This window comes from Rutilus rutilus (assembly GCF_951802725.1).
Source record: "Rutilus rutilus genome assembly, chromosome: 16".
In the NCBI taxonomy this organism is placed as follows: Eukaryota; Metazoa; Chordata; class Actinopteri; order Cypriniformes; family Leuciscidae; genus Rutilus; species Rutilus rutilus.
Window position 1 is genome coordinate 11562415 of NC_140224.1, and position 16566 is coordinate 11578980.

At 36.4% G+C, this 16566-nt stretch overlaps 3 protein-coding genes across 4 annotated transcripts in view; 2 read left to right on the top strand and 1 right to left on the bottom strand.

Moving 5' to 3' along the window:
- Nucleotides 1-311: 311 nt before the first annotated feature.
- Nucleotides 312-5657, top strand: psme2 (proteasome activator subunit 2). The gene is made up of 11 exons (XM_084433820.1): nt 312-481; nt 845-877; nt 962-1024; nt 1191-1277; nt 1358-1403; nt 2364-2461; nt 2548-2616; nt 2738-2805; nt 3113-3167; nt 4811-4897; nt 5087-5657. Exons 1-11 carry the CDS (start codon nt 434-436, stop codon nt 5165-5167), a joined length of 735 nt encoding a protein of 244 aa, XP_084289946.1. The 5' UTR covers nt 312-433; the 3' UTR covers nt 5168-5657.
- On the bottom strand, nt 5564-10756 carry lsm5 (LSM5 homolog, U6 small nuclear RNA and mRNA degradation associated). The gene is made up of 5 exons (XM_084433821.1): nt 10614-10756; nt 8633-8728; nt 8310-8337; nt 7526-7598; nt 5564-5797 (listed from the first exon to the last, which is right to left on the bottom strand). The coding sequence occupies exons 1-5, from the start codon at nt 10657-10659 to the stop codon at nt 5765-5767; spliced, it is 276 nt and encodes a 91-aa protein (XP_084289947.1). The 5' UTR covers nt 10660-10756; the 3' UTR covers nt 5564-5764.
- Nucleotides 10757-12384: 1628 nt separating this feature from the next.
- drosha (drosha ribonuclease III) overlaps nt 12385-16566 on the top strand; it is a 47607-nt gene continuing 43425 nt past the window's right edge. The window contains exons 1-3 of one of the 2 annotated variants that reach the window (XM_084433818.1): nt 12385-12525; nt 14003-14745; nt 15773-16079. In XM_084433818.1, the coding sequence (XP_084289944.1) occupies nt 14003-14745; nt 15773-16079 (1050 nt within the window). In that variant the 5' untranslated portion in view covers nt 12385-12525. The remainder of the gene's footprint in view (nt 12526-14002; nt 14746-15772; nt 16080-16566) is intronic. The other variant, XM_084433819.1, reaches the window with a different exon arrangement.

Consider the following 16566-nt stretch of genomic DNA (forward strand, 5'->3'; position numbering starts at 1 on the left):
TTTCAAATTTCAAATTTTATTTCACTTCACTATTAATGGTTAAAACGTGTTCATGTGTGTAAGATACAGAAATAAACTATTAAAATTCATTCCAAAGTGGTGTTTTTGGATCCCCCTAGCGTCTGGTGGGCGCATGCCTTGCATGTGTGTGCACAAAACGGCGCTTTTTAAATGAAATAATGAGGAATGTGTAAATTAATTATGCAAAGCTTAACACATTAATCTAAAAACGTAAATACAAAAATTAAAATATTAATAATGATGAAAAAAATGCGTAGCCTATTTCACTTTATCCTTTAGTAGTGGATTGTGGGCGTCATTATTAAATCGAAAGTGTCGTGAAGTGAAAGTAAATTGCGCGAGCCACCTGAACGTCTGCTGCTAAGTGTACCGTGATCTTTTCCTCTGAAAATAACGCAGAATTGCTTTCATTATGTCCAGAGCTAAAGTACTGAAGATAAACTCTGATAATGCAGTGAGGGTAAGTTCATCTCTATAGATTTTATAGTATATCCACTGTCAACATGCAGAGTCGAACAAATAAGTAAACGCGTTTGCGTCTGTTTGAGCTGTGACGGTATGGCTCCTAAGCAGATTTAAAGGGCTCTTTGTTGATTGTTTAATGATTGTTGAAAATAAAACACTAGTGGAAATCTCTGTTTATATGTAAAAACAAACAAAAAATAAAAAACCCTGAGTCACACTTCCTCATCCACGAATGTTGAAAGTGAAAGTAAACATGGCCATTACCTGAAGGCGCGGATCATTTTCATGGACAAAGACAACCTAAATATTTCATTTAAATATATATAAAAATGTGTTTATCTGTGTTATCTTAATCCAGATAGAAAACTACCGCCAGTCACTGTATAAGCAGGTATGAATTCACTTGAAATAATACAAACATAGGCTATTTGAGATCTGTGGCTGTTTGTGCTTACAATATTCATTGTATTGGTAGGCAGAAGAGCTGTTCTCCAATCACATACCTTTGAAGATCTCACAGCTTGACAACCTGCTGAAGGTACTTTTTTTTTCTTTCTTTTTTTTTGGTAGATGCTTTTATCCAAAGTGACCTGTACCTTTAGGTATTCATGTCAGTCTGTATGTGCTCCAATTTTTTGGAAAAAAACAAAAATTGTACTCCAGCAACAAGTGAAATGAAAAATGCTTCTCTTTTATGGTTTTAGGGGGATGAGTTCAGTATCACTGACCTCTCGTCTCTCCATGCACCCCTGGACATTCCCATTCCTGACCCCCCTGCTGCAGAGGAGGAGGTTGGCATCCAGATCAGGATTCATAATAATTCTAGAAATAGATGTCCCTTACCCTAACATTTATTCAAATATTTTAATAGGAGATGGAGACAGATAAAAATGAAGATGATGAGAAAAAGAAGAAAGGTAATTCCTGCATATCCTCCTTCCTGCAGAGTTCAGTTCCAACCCTGCTTCAACACACATGTCTGTAAATATCAAATGTTCTTGAAGATCTTAATTAGCTAGTTTAAGTGTGTTTAATAAGGATTGCTGAACTTGACAGAAAGGCATGTGCCCTTCAAGTAGAGGCAATAGTGTAATTATTAGTTCCGAGCACATGATTGACTAAGCAAAGTCGTAATTACAAGTGGGAAACGTTCATTCTTAAAATATTAATTCTATCAGTTATAGAATTCATAATGGACAAATCACAGATTTAGAATTTTAGTAAATTTAACAAAATGTCCCAACTTCTCTGGGAATGGGTTTGTACTTTTTTCTCTTCTTCATCTGTACACCATCAAAATTTTGTCCTTTACAGCACAAATCAAACAAAGTGTGTTATACCAAACCAAAAGCAATGGAAAATTATTGATTCACAACATCATCCAGTGAGGTTAAAAACCTTGAATCAATTTTAATCAATTTGTTTATTATGATCCTGGTATTCTTTCTTTTTGTTTCCATCGATGCATTTTAGACTAGGTGGAATACCTTTTAAAAATTATTTTTTTGCAAAGGGCAGGAAGGGAGGGGCGGAGGGGGGGAATTCCGCACCACATGTCGGAGTGCTGCCGTAGGTGGGGTTTTACCATAGTAAAGTTACTTTGTGCACCTTTATCCTTGTGAATAGTGACAGAAAATAAGTGAAAAGAGAAAATGAAAAGCATATATATTCATGATGGTGGATTATTGAAGCAGTCCGACAAAAATACCTGGTAATCAACAAAAGAGTATGACTGGAGAATCTGCTAAAAAAGTGGGTAAAAGGGTTATGCACTGATTCGATGAAAATGTATCTTTACCAGAGTGATGGTAATGTAAGAACCAAACCTTAACTGTAAATATGGAATTTTGTTGTAACGTTACATTTTCTTGTGTCAGCTCCCAAGTGTGGCTTCATCAAAGGAAATGAGCGGATTGTGAAGTTGCTGGATATTGTAAAACCGGAGATAATGGCTCTGAAGGAGACCTGCATCACTGTAAGTGGGCAAAATTGACTCGTAGAAACGTTTTCAGCATTTTCCAAGACCGTAGTTTGGCAGCTTTTTTCTTTACTTTTCTTCAGGTCTCTTGCTGGATTGCTCATCTGATTCCAAAAATTGAAGATGGAAATGATTTTGGAGTTGCAATTCAGGTTATTAACCCTTAATTCTTCTTTGAAGATGGCTGGTTTATAGACAGTCATAGACTGTGATCGACTATGGCACATTATGTTTTTGTTTCTGAATGGTTAACATGACTGGTTGAAATTTTAGGAAAAAATCCTTGAGAGGATTACTGCTGTGAAGACCAAGGTGGAGGGCTTTCAGACCAACATTAACAAGTATGCGCAATTCCTAACTATTTCAGTTCATTGATTATGCAAACTATGGAAGCTTGTTTCAGGCACGTAACAAAAAAAGGGAAAAAGTAATTGCAACTTTAATCTTGTAATTGTGACTTTTTTTCTTGCAATTGCGAGAAAGAAAATCAGAATATTGAGATATAAACAATTGTGAGAAAATTAGCTTATACATTTTTTTTTTTTTTTTTATTCTGTGGCGGAAACAAGCTTTCATTGTTTACATGTTTTACACTGCCCTCGTTTATTCATGTTGTCATGTTGGTAATCAAAGTGTGTTTATCTGCAGGTACTTCTCAGAGAGAGGTGATGCAGTGGCCAAAGCTTCCAAAGACACACATGTGGTGAGTTACCTATCCAATCCACTTATTAGTGTAAACTTTTTTTGTATATAGCTACAGTTATTAAATAGGGCTTTCAATATCATATTCTCAGGGGGTTTTAGTATTTTTAGTAGATTTTTTGTATTTTCACACACATTAAACATCACCCTCCCTCACCTTTTAAGAATATGAAAAGGCGTGTACACAGCAATGAAATCCTTTTTAATTATTAAAATGTATATTATTTATTTCATTTAATAAATAAGTTTTATCTGAAGGTTGCTTTAAAATAATACATGATTATTACATGATTTGCATATTAACTGTTTGGGGGTAAATCACCAGTGGCCTGCTGCATGAAGAGTTTCAGAATAGCTTTAGAGTTGACAAAACCATGCAAATCCAACCTGAGCAACGAAATCACCCCCTATACCCTCATTTACTATTCCCTACATTAATCCACTAATATACGCTCTTGAAGGAGTGAATGAAAACGAGTGAGCGAATCTGGGCTCTGACTGTGCTGAAAGGGCTGCTGCTCTTTCAGTTTGTGCTTGCTGTTTAATAATCATTTGAAACTTAGCAAACTGGCAGCTCCAGTAGTAGTGAAAAGACTTTGAACTCTGTCATGGAAACTATAGCATGTATAAAGCGTAATTAAACAGTTAAATTCACAGTGCATTATGGGTATTCTCTAGCTGTTGAGTGTTCATCCGTTGTATGCTCATTATTGTGGTGCATTATGGGATTGAATGAGTGTACTCGATAGTGCACTTATAGTTGGTTTGCACCTACAAATGGCTGTCCCCTCAAAAAGTGCCCTATTTAAGGGTATAGGGGGCGATTTCGGACACAGCCCTGGTTTACATCAGGTTCAGCAGTCTTACAACATTGGTTATATAAACGTTCAACTCGGGGTTTGATGCAGAGTTTGTAATTAACTCTGGAGCGCGTGCACCTGAACATGTGATATGCTGAGGACATCCAACCACATGGATCATGGAGAGTATCAGTTTGATTCTCCTCTCGCGAGTCCAACCAAATTAATTTCTCTGTTGAGGATTAAGCGATCATTATGAAAAATATCATGAATTTAAATGCATTAACAAGCCAGGAATAAATACTGCAGCTGCAACAAAAGTTTAATAAGGCAGTTGAAAGAAAATTTCTGACTGTATCAATGCAAGTTTAAATAATTTAAATTTAAATAAATGTATATATGTTCACAAGAGCTCAAAAGAAAATGTGTAAGTTTGAACAATTAAAAATGCTTTATATTTTATAGTATTTGTATGTATACATTTATATTCATTTAAATGCAAAGGTTAATATTGTCAATTTATTTAAGATAATATAATAATATAATTCATAATGTAAATATAATTATTAGCAGGTAATTTTGTCTTTAAAATTTGTTCACTGGAAACTGCTTTAATTTGGAGCAAGAGATACAAGGAGAGTGGCTTTAGTGCATCAGATACATGTCACTTTACTCACAACTGATTGGTCAGTTTTGGTTTTGCTCAAACTAATCTCAAACTTGCCTGGGTAGCAACTGAAACTGGCTTCGTGGAACAGGCCACAGATGTATGCATTGACCTCATAGTTTCAAGTCACTTTCATACCGTTTTTGTGTAATAATAAAGGACATGTTCTTTTGATAGATGGATTATCGCTCTCTGGTGCACGAGAAGGATGAAGCAGCATATTCTGAGATCAGAGTGATTGTGCTTGATATACGTGGATTCTACGTGAGTTGTCTACATTTATTTATTTAGCAAACAGCTTCTAAATGAGAAACGCTACAACACAATAATACATGTTATTTATTTGGCGCCTTTCTGGACACTCAAGGTCGATATGGCCTTTATGAATGAATCACGATAATTGTGGAATCATCTGTACGGCTGTATATTCAGATTTCTGTTGTTTTTGCTCAGGCTGAACTATATGACGTCATCAGCAAGAACCTGGAGAAAGTGACAAACCCCAAAGGAGAAGAGAAGCCATCCATGTACTGAGACAGATACTTACTGGGAGCTTAATATACATACAGTTGTACAACTAGACCAGTTTTAAGAATTTCTCATTTTTTTTCCTCATTTTTGACATTCTAGATACAGTAGTTGCATGACACTTCTGACAGTAGATTCATCTTTTAAATGGGTTTGTTTCTAAACTTGTTAAATTAATCACAGTGGTAGTTGAATTCAAAGCTACATGTACATCTATTTCAGCATATACAAAATTAAAGGAAAACCTAATAGCAAATTCACCCGTAAGACATGTTCTTAAAGCAAAAAAACATTAAAACCAACAATGATTTCACAAAAGATCTTCAGTTTCTTTATCTACAGATTCCACTTCAGGAATATAACACAAAATGCTGGTATACAATGAATTCCAACACAGTCCAGTTAATTTTATTTGTTTTATTGTAACAAGCAACAAATGTTTACAAAACCATTTTGGATCACTTAAAGAATAAAAGAACTATTGTGGAAAAACTCCCCTCATGAAATGAAAATGCCTCTTTAAAAAAAAAAGAAGTGATCAATTCTTCCATGAACCAGGAACATAATTTGTACATTTATTTTCTGTCATGTGCTGCACGTTTCTCAAACTTCTGGTCCTTCTCCTCCTGGAATCAACTGGAAAACAGCAGAAACACATGGTTTCGTCATATAACAAAGTGACCTGCCATGTTAATTAGCGTTCATCTATTAATGCAATGTTTAATTGTGTTGAGTCTTGGTAATGTTATTAAATGGAATATATGGTCCAAATAATTAAAACCGCATTTCAACAGATGTAACAAATCAAACATGAAATCTGAAATGGGTTAATAGCTAGTCTTTCTATAGCCTTTATAGATCTAGGCAGGTATTTCTGTTAATTATGTTTAGTTTTACAGGTCCATATAAAAGAAAATGACTCCGTATCATTAGCTATGGTTGCAAATTTAACTTAATCGCAAAATAGCAATATAACATAAAACGTGTGAATAAAGCACCGTTTTCATCCCATGTGTTCAAGAGAAAAAAAAAATCATCTTCCTAGGACATTGATGCAAAAATATCTGCAATAAGAATGGAAATTGCTGCAATCCGAGAAGAAACTGTGGCTCTTTTTTTCATTCATCATAAAATGACTTGTGCCTCATAATACGCAGACGAAACGCTCTTGCGTTCGGATGCTGGTGTTTGGGAACACAATTGTATGAGACGCTTCGATTGGTCTGTTGGTTAGGCCAGCTATCCAATCACATCCTGAGAGTTTTTTGTTGTGCATTGATGGACTTATTCAGTAAATGTGAATCCATCTTAGTTTATGTGCATGTCTTCTAAAAAAAATGATCCACCTCAACTGACCTTTAGTTACTGTTGCTACGTCTGACAAGCAATGGTGCTCTCATGCCACACATCATGTTCTCACGCAGTTTAAAATACATCGTGCAACAGAGGACACTGACAACACGCCGACAGACAACACAGAGCACGTTACTTTTGGTATGAATGTTTCAGCTTTCAAATTGTATAATTTTTTAAGAAATTCAAACAATAAATATGGTTTTGTGGCTCAATGTGTCGTGACAGATCGCTGTGGCGCCTCAGTTCAAGCGGCATGTGAACTGATCGCCTCTTCCTACTAGTTATAGCACGGAATAAACATGAATGAACATCAGAAGGTATGTTGTTTCAACCACGGAAAGACATCAGTATACACCATTTTTCAAGTTGAAGTCTACCGACGTTAATCAACCAACTCCTGTCTGGTTTGTTTGTCAGACAAAATGGCAGATTCGATGCTATGATTGGTCAGATGGCCTGTCAATCAAACTCCCAACAAAGGGTGAATTGAGTGCATACGTTTTTTAATGCACATTTTTTTACATTTATGCGCATCTTGGCATTTCCATCCAGCGTGAATAAAAAAAGGTGGGTGGAAACATATTGTTTTCATTTAGTGAAAACTGATAAACTGAAACAAAACTGTCAAAAGACTTGAATGACCGAGCTCAACTGAATCCTAACAGTTGGATGTCAGTGTAAATTTGGTGCATTGCGACTATCTTTAATTTGCATGCTTATGGTATTATCAAGTGACTAAAAGATTAAATTGGAATTACAGAATTACAAATCGGTAAAATTAAAGAGACCGTGTTCTTTTGGGCTTAAATGTTTGATAAATTCAAGTTACACATAAAATTGAGCAAAATACTATAACTAAACAAAAAATAAACTTGCATAAGAGCTTTACTCATATCACCCGTATGCATATTCATATACTAAATCCATCTCAAAGCAAATGTTGTCAATTCATGAAGTGTGGATTGATATGTAAAGATGACGATTTCAAGAAGGACTCATTGATCATACCATTGTGATGTTATTGCCATTGAGCAGAATCTGATCCAGTTTTGTGATTCTTCTTCCCTCTGGAGTGATTTCACTGGGACACAACAACAACTTTAGTTATGGCTCAATAACAAATAATGTTTAAGATGACAAATAAAGTAAGTTTTCCTTACACCTTGAAAACAATGTACACTTCATTTTCAAAAATGTATTCCAAGTGAGTTTTTGAATCATAAATGTATAATATAGCATCACCTTATAATATAAAATATAATAATAAGGTTCCCATGGGGTTACTTTATATAACCTGAACATTGAATGGAAAGGCTTCTTCATCACAAACGGTTTTTGCAATACTAAGATGTTTTTCAGAAATTTCAATTATGCTTTTGAAACATACACTGATATGTTGGAGACAAGACAGGTGGATGCCATTTTTAGGGGAAACAAAGCAAAGACACTCACGAGACACAAGGGAACCTCAAGTGAAGACAGCATTTCTTTAATCTCAAATGTTCAATTTTTTTTTTTTTTTTAACGCTGGATGTTTTAAGGAGATTAATTTTTTTTGCCATTTTCCAAACTCTGTTTGAACCGTGTTAATAAGAACGCCATGGTGTCTGGCCCCCAAATATCCCAGAGAAACATCTAGCCTACATTACAATATGTTTTATATCATGTATATTTAGTTGCATGTTTGTGAAGTTTAAGTCAAAGAAGTTGGATGCATAAATATGGGAAAAAATTATTTAGCATAAATTATTAGGCATATATTTATATGTTTTGGGTAGGAACATCTACTTACAACTCAGTCACATCCTCAAGGACCATGTCTGATTAAAAGAATCAAGAAAATGAAAAACATCACGAAGAATGCATTACATTATGAAATGAGAATCTTTAGTACATTCCTGCCACACTTTCTTTACATGTCAGCAGAATTGCTATAGAGATTATTAGCTTTTATTTCACTTAATTAAAACAGTAACAACAATGGCATTGTAAAATAAGTGAATGTGTACCTGTATTATTGGCTACTTGTATTTTGCTCAATTAAGTTAAATCTAATCCTAAAATATTAACAATCACAGATAGGTGTTAGCGTTTTTCCCAGCTGTTAAAGGATACTGACAAAGTCGTCGAACCCGAGGAGAGTTCCCACAATCTCTTTATCGTTCTTCATGACGATGTGAATTCGAGAGCCAATGCATTTATCCACCAGCTCTGAAAGACATCATACAAGTCATGACAAACACAATCAAAGACAATAGAAGCAGTGTGAGACTGAGGCTGTGTGATGTTTGCAGTGTGCATACTGTTCAGAATGTGTAAAAGCTAACAGATGCAAAGACACACATTATCTCACAACACAATGTGTTTGACTTTCCGAAACGGTGAATAATAAAGCAGTTATATCGGCTGTAATTGTTACGCCTATAGTTCGAAAGGTTTATTAACTGCAAATGTATAATTTAATCTTCAACAAGTTTGACATTAATTCTAATTTTAGAGTTAATTATATTTGGAGTTTGCGACAAAAAATTGCTGTATTATTAGATAAGTCAGACAATTTTGTGACAAGAAGGTGCATGTGATATGACAATATTAGATTGTGAACATGAAAATGTCTCCAAGACCCGCCTTTACTGAGAGATCTAGTATCGTGCTACAGTGCACATTCTATCAGTAGCAGTTTTAAGGCTTTCGCCGACGGCCCAACCTGTATATGTGTGAGAGTATGTGACAAATTCAAATATCCTATTTAGCAACATGAATGAAGACATGGAGTTGGTCCTTAACAAGAATTCAACATCGGTATTATCAAGTTTAATCCTTCTTGTAATGATGATATTCATGTCACACGCACTGCACACATACCCTAGCACAGGGGGTTTCGAAGTAGAGTCCTGGGACTACATATACATACATACACACACACAATACTTTTTTTTTTTTTTTATTAAAATACAAACATGAGTACAATGAATCTAAAAGTACAGTACTTATGAGAAAAAATATATTTGTAATGTACATGTAACTATAAAATAATATTTTGAAATTATTCAAATGATTTTTTACATAAAAAATTGGTTCTTTTTATACAAAAAACTTTTAAATTTTAGGATAGGGGTCCCTCACATGACGATGATCATATCTGGGGGTCCGTGGCATCTAAACGATTGAAAACCCCTGCACTAGCATATGTGCAAAAAAACAAATAATAATAATAATAATAATAATTTGTTATATATACACAAATATATATATGCATATATATACACATACATATATATATATATATATATATATATATATATATACATATATATACACATACATACACTTTGGGCTTTAGAGTTCCAACTGGGACAGGGCCCATGAAGGGGCATTCATTCATCATGTCATGCTGAATAAAATAGCCTAGATAGCCCACATAAAACAAATTAATTATATTACGAACAATAAACCAAAATAAGTACATCTGAATTCAAAATTGAATATTATAAATATTTTATCACTTATTTATACATGGTATCAAAACTAAGTATTTTTGTTAAATAACGAAAAATCGCATCTCTACAAATTACTGCAATTTGCCAAATCATTCATACAGAATTGCATTTTACAATGTTTAAAATCAACACGCCCCTCAAAACTCAGCAACTGGTCGTCTATCATCTAACTTAGAATTCTGAGTTTACCCACTTGTAAAACGACTTAAGTCATAATGACGCTTGGTCATACATGTGCATGTAACTCGTAATTACGATACTTGAAAGGCACATAAATTAATGAAATATCCTTATTGTGAATGAGGCTATGGGTGCGAATTCGGACACAGACACGGTGATGCAGGCACTTTAACAGAATTCACCCATACTGACTGTAGGGGCTGATTTCAGTTTATATCCTACGATTCATTTGAATTAAATAAAATGTTAAACGATTATGCATATAAACCGTTTGTGTACACGTGTGTCCAATAAAATAAAATAAAAAGTACTGAGGTTTGAATGCGACTTACAGAGAACTCTATGCTCCCTACTACAACAACAATAAACTTGTTCAAATTAAGCAAACAATCAATTAAAATGAAAGTCGCACATACCGAGAGGTAAAAGCTGCGAAGGGTTTGTAGTTGCTACTGCCGCCATTTTGATATTAGACCTGAATAATCGATCACCGGAAACGAATGACAGACACGAGAAATCGATGTCAGATAGTTTGAAACGCGCTTGGCTGGCACTCACCAGCAGGAGGTGCTGCGGCTCTTCCGAAGTTTGAGTTTGAGTTCGTCGTTCAAGACAGAAGACAGTAATTAGCAAACATTCTCCAATAACAGGTTCCTTTTTATTTTTTTACCCCATTTTTCTGTATGCATTTGTCTCTAGTTCGTTGTTTTGTGTTTTCACCTGTACAAGATGACACTGTTCAGTTGTAGTACATTTTTTCCTTTACAATTCATCACTTTAGTTTACACTACTTACAAATTCATTGTGGACAAAAGCGTCTGTAAATTAATAGGCCTACATGCTAATGTAATGTAATTAACTATAATGTGCAGTGCATGGTACCAATAATTTTTGACTTCTTCAATGAAATGTAAAGTCCTTTAATTGGCCATCAAGAGCAGGCATGTCCTTTGAGAGCTACAATGTAATTTATTGTAATACAGAAATGCTGATGCCACTGTAGTTTTACTCAGCATGAACTTTTCAAGGATACTGAAAAAATATATTGTACTGATGAGTTGGGAAAATTAATTTTATTTTTTCATTTAAACCTGGAAAGTTTTAGGATTTTGAAACTTTTAAAATGAAAATAAGACAAGAAATGTCCCAGCTAACAGGGAATGTTTTCAGAACTTTGGGAAATATTCTGGCAAGGTTCTCTTAAAGTTTTCTTCCAGTAACATTAATCGAATGTTCTCAAAATGTTAGCACAAAAACATTATAATACATCGTTCATGGAACTTTTTTCCTGAAATGTTTTAGTCGGATGTTCAAAGAACTTTTTTTTAAAATTATTTTTATGTTACTACTCGTTTCTGAACGTTGAGAACATTCAAAAGTATCATTCTCATATTTTTTGCAACATGATAAAATGGAATGTTTTTATTTTATTTTATTGACTTTTTGAATGTTCTGAGAACATCCAGAAACAATGGTGTCATGACTTGATGAGAACATTAATTTTTCAATTGAGTTTATCACTCAGATTGAAATGCTGATAAAATTCTACACACATGGTCTGACGCTTTTGAAACCATACAATCAATACAAACTTGCAATATAAAATCCAATTATGAACTGTTTACCCTTGTGTTTGCTCAAGCATCCAAACACCCATCATGGCTGCACTGCTGAGAAATCTGATAAGAGACTGATCTTCTGAAACTGTTATGATTGGATGATCAATATGCAGAGGACACAACTGTAAAAGAGAGAGTAGACTATTACATACATTGAGATAAAGATTCAGATTATTAGAAATACATCAGGTTTATGATTATGAATAGCAAAGACACAAGTGATGTGTTTCTGTAGAAAGAGAAAAAATACTTCCTTAAAATATATGTGTGTGCATATAATGAACATGTTGATGTGGTGTAAGTTGTGGGAGTAACGTTATGGGTGAACAAAAAACTGTCCTTCGATGTACAAATAGGAAAATTGTTGTCAAAGCGAAAATGTACTCGAATTAAGAATACAATACGCATTTGTTTTCTTCCCCCTTGTATGAGATGTCTTTCTGCATCGACTCTTCACACTCCGGTTCAGTTGGTGGCAGTGATGGGCCAAAATAACAAGAAGAAGACTATTTTAGCGAGGAATAATTTCTCGCGTTCTCATTGGTCATTTGTCACACAGCCTAAATCTGATTGGCAGCAGCACACACCGCGTTGCAAGCGTCATAAACTGAGCATTTTTTCCACTGTATGATTTTTTCCCCTGTAAACATAAAACATTATAAACAGCATCACTGATTTATTTCCCAAGCTTTAGCAAAGACTTCTAAAGGTAAGATTGATTCTTCAGGAAGTTTGTCGTCATCATTATTAAAGTGCTGTTCTGTCATTGAATCATAGGAGATGCTGAAATTGATGTAACGTTAGCTTAGATATATTTCAGAGCGCGTTTTCAGTGTGCTAAAACACCAGGTGAAAATGCATTAGAAAAGACGCATTTTAGAGGGATAATAAATTGTTTCGATACGCCTACAAGACGTGACTCGGCCAAAACCCTGTGCTTACAGGGCCAGTGTTTCAATTGTTCACTTGCCATGTCAAAATTGTCACTGTCTCAACCAAAAAAGCGAACAAAAAACCTGGGCCCATGTAAATCGCTGCATCCACGATGCTAGAAACGTCGTTTTCTTTTGGCCTCATAATTAGAAAATGCCTTTATGTCTTTCGCTCTAATCGGTACGTTCGAGGGTATTTTATTTAAAGGGACAGTTCACATAAAAAATGTAATTCTGTTATTTACTCTTATGTCGTAAATAACTCTTATGGCGTCTACCCTTATGTCGTTTCCTAATATGCTATTCTTCTATTTTGAAGAATGTTGGTAATCAAACCCTGTTGGACTGTTGGTTACCATTGACTTCCACTTTATGGACATTATTTTATGTGCCACAAAATATAAAATTTCATCAAGGTTTGGAAAGACATGAGGGTGAGTAAATTATGACAGAATTTACATTTTTTTATGAACTAGGCCTATCCCTTTAAATCAATGGTGTTCACAACATTCATTAAAGTAGTAGAAAACTACTTTTAATCTACTTTTAAGATTACTAAAATATCACGCTATGGGTAATTTTATCTCACGATAAGGCTGTATCACAGTAGTTATTTTTGCTGCAAATTGTTAGATTATCAAAATTTTAGATACTCATGATGAAACTTCACAATTCTTGGTACCAACTTTGTAGCACTGCACGGCGAATTATAGGCTAACTAATGTAATAAACTATACTATACAAAAACAAATTACCAAGGATTTATTGAAGACAAGTAAACAGTCAATAACAAATAACAAAATTCAGATGTGGTTTTCTCCAGTTCTGACTGATTAGTTCTAGTGCATACTTGGGTAACATTTTTGTTTTTTGATGGTCCACTTAAACATTCCACTAACTAAGTAACTTTGCTAATCTAACCCTCATTAGAGTATTAGTAGACTGTCTGTCTGCTTAATATCTGCTAAAACTTCATTTTCATGGTGCCCCGCCAGACATTCTACTACTGACTAAGTAACAATGCAACTACCTGTACATGTCAACTTATTCCACAAACCCCAGGCCTAATATCTAACCCTAACTTAATAGTATTCTAAAGTCTACTAATAACTTAAGTCTACTCTAATGACATGTAGTTGTAAAGTTACTTATAGCAGTAGAATGTCTAAAGTGGACCAGTGAAATAGTGTAACCCATCTTTGTATGAAAATCTTCTATATCCATATCTTTCTTACGTCCATGTCTTCTTTACAGATGTCTTTTCACGCTGGCCGCGGATGCCCTTGGGGAAGACCACCCGCTCCAGGCCAAATGTACCGGCCCCCTCCACCACGCTATCACTACGACCCTCCAGCTGCTCCCGGTCCTGTCTATAACCCTCAGGGAGGCAGTGGCTACATGCCACCTCATCCTGACTTCATGCCTTTCCACTTCCCTCCACCATCACAGGGTTCTAACGTTCTGCCCCAATGTCCCTTACGCCCACCGGGCTTCCCAGATCCGCCCCCTTTTCCTCCACCTGCTCCTCGCAGCTCAGATGGCTCGGCTCCCGTCCCGGTTCAGAGCTCTTACCCCTACATGATGCCCACCGTCCCCCCTCCACCGTTGCCCCCTCAGCCCCCATCAGTGCCACCTTCCATGCCCTACTCGCCATCATATCCCATGAGCTACCCTCCACAGCCACAGCTTCCCCCTCCACCCAGTTTCAACCCAGCTTACGTGCAGCCCGGAGGTTCCTTCAAATCTGAACGCTCCCGCCCTAACACTCAATACAAGACGGACACATCCTCCCGGTCGCCCGAGAGACTCCGTCACCATGACGATCACCGGCACAGAGGCCACAGCTACGGAGGATATGGAAGTCGACATAACCGTGAGTTTGGAGGAGAGAAGCGGGACCGGGACAGAGGGTGCAGTTCAGAGCGCAGGCGGTCAGACAGCCCACGGTGTAAAGCGGACTACGATAGAGGGCGCTTGCCATCAAGACACCGCAGCAGGTAATGCGCTTCACTGCTCTCTATTAATATTTTTCCTTGTGCCTTTCATTTTGCAAGTTGCTCCCAACAGTAAGTGGTGACACGACATTTGGGACCCACAGTTTTCATATTTAAACACCAGTTATGAGTCATTAGTACACTACCGGTACTGCATGAATTTTTTATTTATGTAAAGAAAAGAAGTATTGCTTGTGTCATCTCTTAGCCTGGTTAAAACCAGGGCTGGGTTTCCTCCTTAACGCTACGTCGTTCTTAAGTTACACCTTAAGCTGTACCTTATCGTTAATACGTGTTTCGCCCAATTCGCCTAAGTTACACTACGCCATAAAAGTATGTACTCTTTTTGTGAAGAAAAGGTATTTACTTTTTAATATGTAGCAAAAAAGTAGGCAAGCTTTGGGACATACTACTTCATCATCTTTATCGGACGGATCTGTCACGTGCATCCTGTCACGTAAACTGCCCTGTCAATCATCTTGTCACAGTTAAAATCCTCTATTAAATCTAATTTAATTTCCTACCGTTTCAGAGAGAAATGTAGTAGCACGTTCATCTGCCAGTGGGTCTTTCATGGAGACTGTCCTCATGTGTTTGCAATTTGAATATAATTATGCATTTAAAAGTTGGTGTGCTTCACCAACGGATGTCGCTCAAATGCCTCAAATGCCTTAAAACCAATCAGAGCGATCGTCATTGTGTAAAGCCCGCCCCAACGTTTCTGAATGGTGCCGCGATTTCGACGGATTAGAAATGGGCTTGAATGAGCTCTTTGCCAGACTACTTGCAGAGCAAATCTAAATTTGCTGGAAGTTGTCTGGGTTTTCCCTGGCTAGTCATCTCTGGGTCCTTTTGACACTATTACAGGTGACCAAGTAATGACATCTTACTGCATTTTTGTGTGATTTCAGTTGTTTAAACCTCTTCACCACACACATACACACTTTTATAGACTTAGTTTAATAAGTACTTTCGCTGGGTTGTCTGTTCCGTTATTTTTTACCACAGTAATATTGCCTTCATCCACCAGAGAACGATATCGGCATAGAGACGAGCCAGGTTCGCCCCCCTCAGACAGACACAGGAAACACATTCACAGTCGCTCAGGCAGTCGAGAGAGAAAGCGCCGGCGTGTGGAGGATGAGAAAGAGAGGAGAACAGATGGAGCCTCCAGCAGTCGAGAGAGATCTGTGAACTCTAGCAGGAGTAGAGAGGCAGAGGAGACGTCCACCGACCGCCACGAGGAGGAGAAAGGAGAGGAAGAGTTACTCAAACCTGCCTGGATCCGCTGCACACATGCTGAGAACTACTACTCCAATGACCCAATGGACCAAGTGGTAATCACAGGAGTGAACTATCAAAATATCAATGATTTACTTATAGAGACTCATTACAGGAGTAGTTCACTTCAGAATTAAAATTTCCTGATAATTTACTCACCCCAGTGTCATCCAAGATGTTCATGTCTGTCTTTCTCCAGTCGAAATAAATCTTTTTGAGGAAAACATTCCAGGATTTTTCTCCAAATTGTGGACTTCAACGGGAACCAACGGGTTGAAGGCCCAATTTCAGTTCACGAAATGTGTGGCGCATCACAGCTAGTGCAAGAGGAGCTTTTGTGGTTAAAAAGTATATAAATGTTTATTTATTTTTTTTAGAAAATTACAGATAGTTTCTCTAGATGAGACGCTTATTCCTCGGCTGGGATCGTGTAGAACCCTGAAGCTGCATTGAAACTGTAATTTGGACCTTCAACCTGCTCCACTATATGGAGAAAAATCCTGGAATGTTTTCCTCAAAAATATTAATTTCTTTTCGACTTAA